Source organism: Octopus bimaculoides, chromosome 27 (genome assembly GCF_001194135.2).
Source record: "Octopus bimaculoides isolate UCB-OBI-ISO-001 chromosome 27, ASM119413v2, whole genome shotgun sequence".
Classification (NCBI taxonomy): domain Eukaryota; kingdom Metazoa; phylum Mollusca; class Cephalopoda; order Octopoda; family Octopodidae; genus Octopus; species Octopus bimaculoides.
The window spans coordinates 5366615-5374748 of record NC_069007.1 but is presented as its reverse complement, the minus strand read 5'-3'; the positions used below and the strand labels follow the sequence as shown (position 1 = coordinate 5374748).

Genomic DNA, 8134 nt, shown 5'->3' with positions numbered 1-8134 from the left:
CCAAATATTGGATTTTATAATTGAAACATGTGTGCACTTGGCACATAAACACTTGGGACTTTTTTGTCTGTCTGTCTGTCTCTCTGTCTGTCTGTCTCTCTGTCTGTCTGTCTGTCGTGTGTGTGTATCAGTCTATTTAATTCAGTGTGTCTTTCTATATCTCTCTCTTTCTCTGTCAGTCTATCTATCTATCTATCAATCTGTGTTTATCCCTCTATCTCTCTCCCTCCTTCTCTCTGTCTGTCTATCTTTCTATCTATCTGTCTGCCTGTCTCTCTCTGCCTACCTACCTACCTACCTTCCTACCTACCTATCTATCTGTCTGTCTGACTGTCTGTCTGTTTGTCTGCCTGTCTGTCTGTCTGTCTGTTTGTCTGCCTGTCTGTCTCTCTCTCTCTCTCTCTCTCTCTATCAATCTATCTATCTATCTATCTATGTATCTATCAATCTCTCTGTCTGTCTGTCTGTCTGTCTCTCTCTCTCTCTCTATCTCTCTATCTATCTATCTATCTATCTATCTATCTATCTATCTATCTATCTATCTATCTATCTATCTATCTATCTATCTATCTGTCTGTCTATCTATCTATCTCTCTTTCTGTCTGTCTGTCTCTCTCTCTATATATCTATCTATCTATCTATCTATCTTATCTATCTATCTGTTTATCTATATATCTGTCTATCTACCTACCTGCCTACCTGTCTGCATTTCTATTCTTTTGCCTACCTGTCCAGACATGATGAAGTATTACCTTATTTGAAAACAGGAAGGGCATCTGGCCATTGAAGCACCTGCCTCAGTAAACTTGGTCCAGCCCATGCAAGCATGGAAAAGTGGAGTAGACTTTAAAATGACGGCAATGATGATGATGATGATGATGATAATTATCCTTTAGAGTGCCGTTATGACATTTAATGAGATGGTAACTCCACCATGGTAACCATGTTTATCCATTTATCCTGTTTCTCTTCCTCCTCTTTCAATAAAGATCATGGATGTTGTGTCCTCAGGCACTTCCTCTATGGGGCCCTATCAGAAGCAACCCTCATTATACTTTCTGGCTTGATTCCAAAGTATGACCAGTTGTGACTATGGATATTGTCCTATCATCTCATTCTGGGTTTCCTTCCATTGGCTCAGCTTGCAAAATCTGATATGCATATAAATGTTTATCAATTCTTCTACCATTTATGCCCACTATTTCCTGGAAAAGTTGTGGGTGTAGAGTCCTCAGACACCTCCTCCATAGGGTCCTATCAAAAGCAGCCATCATTACTGGATTCCTAAGCTTGACCAATTGAGACTATGGTTATAACCCAACCATCTCATTTTTGGTTTCCCCTTCTAAGTCTCCTGCCAGTTGGCTCAGCTTGAAGAATCTATCTTCTGATTCTTTCCTATGATATTCTATCCACAAGTCATTACCATTTTCTAATAAGCAATATTTAATTAAATTTAATGACAGGAGTACTTAATGAAATTAATAAAGAGCAATAAATTTTCTGTTATCATCACCACCATCATCATTATCATTTAACGTCCATTTTTCCTGCTGGCATGAGTTCGATGGTTCAGCAGAAGCTGGCAAACCAGAGGACTGTACCAAGCACCAGTCGTCTGTTTTAGCATGTTTTTTTCTTTAGACATTGTGCCGGTGGCACATGTAAAGACATTCGAGTGAGATCGTTGCCAGTGGCGCTGGACTGGCTCCTATGCAGGCACGAAACTCGGCTTGTGAAGACCTGTTGGGGCAAGCAAAAGCGAAATTGTGATGGCATCAGTCACCAGCATCGCCTTCCTGGCACTTGTGCCAGTGGCATGTGTAAAAACATTCGAGCGAGATCGTTGCCAGTGCAGTGGAACTGGCTCCTGTGCAGGTGGCACGTAAAATACACCATTTTGAGCATGGCCGTTGCCAGTATCTGCCTGACTGGCATTCATGCCGGTGGCACATAAAAGCACCCATTACACTCTCGGAGTGGTTGGCGTTAGGAAGGGCATCCAGCTGTAGAAACTCTACCAAATCAGATTGGAGCCTGGTGTAGCCATCCGGTTTCACCAGTCCTCAGTCAAATCGTCCAACCCATGCTAGCATGGAAAGCAGACATTAAGCGATGATGATGATGATGGCTGGATGCCATTCATAATGCCAACCATGTTACAGTGTACTAAGGACTTTTATATAGTACTGGCATTAGTGCTTTTTACATGACACCGGCACGAGTGCTTGTTACATTATGCTGTTGGCGCAGGTACTTTTACGTAGCACCAACACAGGTGTTTTGTACCTGACACTAGCATGGGTGCTTTTACAGAACGCTGGCACAGGTGCCTTTTACATGGTGCCCACATGGGTGCTTTTACATGATGCAAACATAATCATACTTCCATACTCAAAATCCTTTCAGATGCTTATCAACCCTCTGGATAGCTACACAGACTCCCTACCACCACCACCACTACCACCACCCCAAGAGTCAGTAACAACCACATTGTCAAAACATGGATTACATTAATGCCACTATTTATCTTCTAAGTGTGGAGGCGCAATGGCCCAGTGGTTAGGGCAGCGGACTCGCGGTCATAGGATCGCGGTTTCGATTCCCAGACCAGGCGTTGTGAGTATTTATTGAGCGAAAACACCTAAAAGCTCCACGAGGCTCCGGCGGGGGATGGTGGCGAACCCTGCTGTACTCTTTCACCACAACTTTCTCTCACTCTTTCTTCCTGTTTCTGTTGTACCTGTAATTCAAAGGGCCAGCCTTATCACACTGTGTCACGCTGAATATCCCCGAGAACTACGTTAAGGGTACACGTGTCTGTGGAGTGCTCAGCCACTTGCACGTTAATTTCATGAGCAGGCTGTTCCGTTGATCGGATCAACTGGAACCCTCGACGTCGTAAGCGACGGAGTGCCAACAACTTATCTTCTAAGTAGACTGTTAGAAAAGAAATTTTGTTATGGAGATTTAAGTGAGATATGACTACTGTTTCTAGCAGAGTGATTAGCCATGTAGAGGTTCCATAGAGTTAGTTATCTGAATTTCTATTGTGTTTCGGTAAACTACAAACCACAAGGGAAAGGAAGAAGAAAAGAAAAAAAAACAATATGCAGATTAATTGCTTTTTCTTTGTTGTGTTGTGTGTGTGTGTGTGTGTGATAAAAATTGACCTGTATTGATTAGAAGAAGCTTTTTAAAATCCCCTTCTAATTATAATTCTAACACCAACCCACCTGGGATGTGTGGCTATATTAAAATGTTTAGATCTAAATTAAAATCTTCATCAAAAAAATCTAATTACGTGACTGACAATGTTTCAGTTCATCAATACTGAGTTGGAGCTCGGATGTGAATATTCAACCTGCTAAAGATAACAGCCAAATCACCTCAAATCACTCTGCACTTTCTTTGGTCTATGTTCATTTTTCTATGTTACCATGGTTTTGGACAGGGCAGGGGGAATTATTGAGGTAGGATGCTCTTCCTGTCAGCAACTCTTATCTGGTTCTTTGTTTCTTTTGGCGGGGGTGTTTGTGGCAAAGAAGAAATGATGCATTGAAAATTAAATGGAATGGTCATAGCTGGAACGCCTTTGATCATGGAATGTTATTGACCAAAATGTCATAACACGGAAGTACCATTTGACCGAAGTATCATTTCACGAAAGTTGTTAGACCAAGAAGTCTTTAGACCAAAGTGTTGTTAAGACCGAAGTGCTGTTAGACTGAAATATTTTACATCAAGGAGTTGTTAGACTAAAGTGTGAAGACCAGCCTAACCAAAATGTTTAAGACCAACCTACCATTAGACAACTTGTTGTTTGACAAAAGTGTTTTAGACCAACCTACCATAAGACCAAAGACTTGTTAGACCAAAATGTTTATGATCAACCAACCATTAAACAAATTGTTGTTAGACCAAAGTGTTGTTAGACTAAGGTGTCTTTAGACCAAGGTGTTGTAAGACCAACATGCTGTTAGACCAAAGAGTTTTTAGACTGAAGTCCCATTAGACCAATGTGTCATCAGAATGAAATATTAGAGTTACATGTTTTACACCAGTGTTGTTAAATAGTAGCATTTAGTTAGACCAAACTGCCATGAGACCAAAGTCATTAGAGCAATGCATCAGACTGAAGCAGCATTAGATGAAGTGTTTTAGACCAAAATGTCATTAGACCAAAAAATCAATAGACCAAAGTGCTATTAAACAAATGTATCGTTGGATTAAAGTGTTTAGAATCAACCTGTCATTTAACCAAATTATCGTTAGACCAAAGTTCTTAAGACCAACTTATCATTAGACTAAAGAATTGTTAGACCAAAGTGAAAATAAACCACATTGTCATTAGATGAAGTTGACATTAGTCTGAGATTATCATTAGAGAGATGTGCTGTTAGACCAAATAATTATTAGACCAAAGTGTCACTAGATAGACTGAGTGTTTTAAACCAAAGAGATATGAGACCAAAATATTGTAAGACCAAATAGTTTTGGTCCCAGGTATAAACTAAACCAAACTGATGAACCGTATCTTATTTCTAACCACTAATATTTCTTATTGTTTTTCTCATTTTCAGATGGTCCACATTTTGTGAAATACCCTGTAGATACAGTGTCTCAGATAGGAGAACCTGTAACGTTTTCATGTGACACAGATGATGATCCAAAACCACATATTTATTGGACATTCAATGTAAGTTTGGATTATTATTATTATTATTATTATTATTATTATTATTATTATTATTATTATTATTATTATCACTGAGTGAGAGAGCAGTGCATGCCATCAAAGCGACACCAGGGTACAAATATTCAAAACCCAATATACCCGTCATGATTACCTGTCTGGTAAAGGTACACCAGGCACATACATTGCAACCACATGTGCCCAATATGGTGATCTCATATCAAGATAAACAGTACATGAACATGCATGTGGGGCCCAGTTAGAATTTTCTTTAAGTCAAGTAGCCCATCCTGCTCAAAAGGTCCCTCAATAAGGGATGTTTAAGGATGTTGAACAAAACACCCATGTTTCCAGAGGAGAATTATTCAAACCCCAAAGAACCCCACTCAACACATGGCTATGATTCTCCCCCACTACTTCTGCTCATGATCAGAGATGCACATAATCGTTAGTCACCAAGGGACATGCTCAACTGGTTAAGGTCAAACAACTGACAAGTAAATCTGTGGTATTGAGCAGAATATTTGCTGTAGCCCATCATTTTATAACAAGACAAAACATGTACATGATAACACTTCCAATCAGTTAAGATCAGAAGCCATAGGAGATGGTCCTGGTACTGCATCAGGGCACTTATTATCATCATTGTTATCATTATTATTATCATTATTATTATTATTATTATTATTATTATTATTATTATTATTATTGAGTGAGAGAGCAGCGCATGCCATCAAAGTGACACTGGGGTAAAATATACGAAGCCCAATATACCCATCATGACTACCCGTCTGATAAGGGTACACCAGGCACATGCATCACAACCATATGTGCGTGACATGGTGATCTCATATCAAGATAAACAGCGCATGACCTTGCGGGTGGGGCCCAGTTAGAATTTTCTTCAAGTTGAGTAGCCCATCCCGCTCAAAAAGTCCCTGGATAAGGTTTGGTTAAGGATGTTCAGCAAAACACCCAGGTTTCCAAAGGTGAATTATTCAAACCCCAAAGAATTCTAACAATTCTACCAGCTCGCTGCCCTTCAGTTTCCTTCAGTTTCTGTCCTTCTTTCAGTTTCTGTCTACCAAATCCACTCACAAGGCTTTGGTTGGACCTGAGGCTGTAGTAGAAGTCACTTGCCCAAGGTGCTATGCAGTAGGACTGAACCCTGAACCATGTGGTTGGGAAGCAAACTTTTTACCACACAACCACGCCTTGTTCATTTATTTAAATCATCTCTGCCTCTTGAGGATGACCTCATTTGTTTACTACTCCGACATATTGATGTTTTTCAATATCTTTCTCCCCATAAACACATTTAAATACAGAGCAATTAAAATGGCAAAATAATAAAGTTAGCCATGTTGGGATATCAACTTAAGATATATCATAAATACAGAGAGGGTCTTTATTTTTGTTTTGCTTTTTGTTTTTGACAGTTCCAATGATTTTGCCAAACTACATCCATTTCATAGTTTAAAATTATAAAAACATATGCAAAACAAAATTATAATTCAATTCATATTATTTCCAGAACACTGTTTCTTTTCCCCCAACTGTAAATATATCCAAAGATGGACGCAAACTCTACATTAAATCGATGTCATGGAAAGAGATAGGAAAATACATGTGCTTTGCTGAAAATTTACAGGCTGTGAGAAACAAAACAGCTCATTTATATTTAAGAGGTAAGTTACCATTCCAGTGACTTGTGTTTCCAATAAGAGTTAGTGAACGAAACCATTTATAAGCCATGCATGACTAAACACTGGCTGACTTGAAACAACCAAGAAATATTCTCAATAGGAATGGCTTCTTTGTTTCTTTTTTTTGTGTGTGTGTATGTGTCTATTTTACTTGTTTTAGTTATTGAATAGTGGCCATGCTGGGGCATTTCCTTGAAATATTTTAGTAGAACAAGTTTGATACTTGTTTAATTGGTTCTTTTGGTTGAACTGCTTAGTTATGAGGATATAAAGCCCTTCCAGGTGGTGCCCCAGCATGGCCACAGTTCAATGATTAAAGCATGTAAATGATAAATGTTAATTAAAAACATATTTTTCATGTCAAAGTGAAGAGAAAGTAAGAGTTAAAAAAATGTCGCAGCTGTTTCTTTAGTTGTGTCCCCTGAGTCAGAGAACTCTTTTATCATTTCCCTCTCATTTGCCAGATTAAGCATGAGCATCATCATCATCATCATCATCATCATCATCATCATCACTAACATCATTGTTTGCTATCATCATCATCATCATCATCACCATCACCACAACCATCATCATCACCGTCATCATCTCCATCGTCATTGTCATCATCATCACCATCATCATTGTAGTCGTCGTCTTCATCATCACCATCACCATAACCATTATCATGATCATCGTTGTCATCATTACTATCATCATCATTATAATCATTATCATGATTGTTCTTATTACCAACATTATTATAATCAACACCATCACTATTATCATCATCTTCATCACTACCAACATAATCATTATCATCATCATCATCATAATCATCAGCCTAGGACTGATAGGGTCAGTTACCCTGCACGTAACTGTCCGAGGCCACAGCAGCCACCCCAGAACAGGACTCCAGTCCATTGTAGGTTTACTCATTTACAGCTGAGGGGACAAAAAAGGAAGTGTTTTGTCACAAGAACACAGTGCACTGCCTAGTCCAGGAATTGAAATCATGGTCTTGTGATCATGAGTGCAACACCCTAACCACTAGGCTATGTGCCTTCACTCAATACACACAAACATAAAATAAAAACAGAAATAAAAAAAAAAACATGTTATTCTTTTTGTGTCCACCAGAGAGCGCTACTACACACAAACCTGAAAAGAAATCAAGAAACAAGTCACTCAACAAGGGAGGTAATGAAGCTTAACACGTTTCGGTCGTATTGCCACTAACCTCCCCCCTATATTTTTTTATTTGTTTTTGCACAGTATCCTAAAGTTTTCTTATAACACTTAGACATTAGTTCCAATCAATCATCACCGATCGAATAGTATTGATTAACCATCACTCTAATATTGTCCAAGTTTCCACAAGAAATTGTTTTTCTATAGAATATGCTTGCTTTCTTAACCCAACACTGCTTTGTCAGCACTGCAAAACAAACATGTGTAACTTCGAGAATTGTTAGAGCGTCCAACAAAATGTTTTGTGATATTTTTTCTTTCAGTTCTTTACAGCCTAGGTCCAAGTCCTGCTGAAGTCGGGTATGTCTTTCACCCATTCAGGGTTTATAAAATAACATATCAGTCAAATACTGGCATCGAAATAGGTAGAGGAATGGTGGAAAGGAGTGAGGAACTCCTCCCCTGTCCAAAATTCCCAGCACCCTTTCTTGGATCTGAAGACCCAAGACTGAAGTGCCATCTGACCACAAACCCCTCTCATATATATATATATATATATATA

General features: G+C 38.9%; 1 protein-coding gene across 1 annotated transcript in view; it reads left to right on the top strand.

Moving 5' to 3' along the window:
* Positions 1-7595, top strand: part of LOC106867625 (roundabout homolog 2) — a 387456-nt gene extending 379861 nt beyond the window's left edge. Inside the window, exons 10-12 of the mRNA XM_014912549.2 lie at positions 4584-4699; positions 6231-6384; positions 7522-7595. Of these exons, the coding sequence (XP_014768035.1) occupies positions 4584-4699; positions 6231-6384; positions 7522-7595 (344 nt within the window). The remainder of the gene's footprint in view (positions 1-4583; positions 4700-6230; positions 6385-7521) is intronic.
* Positions 7596-8134: the final 539 nt, after the last annotated feature.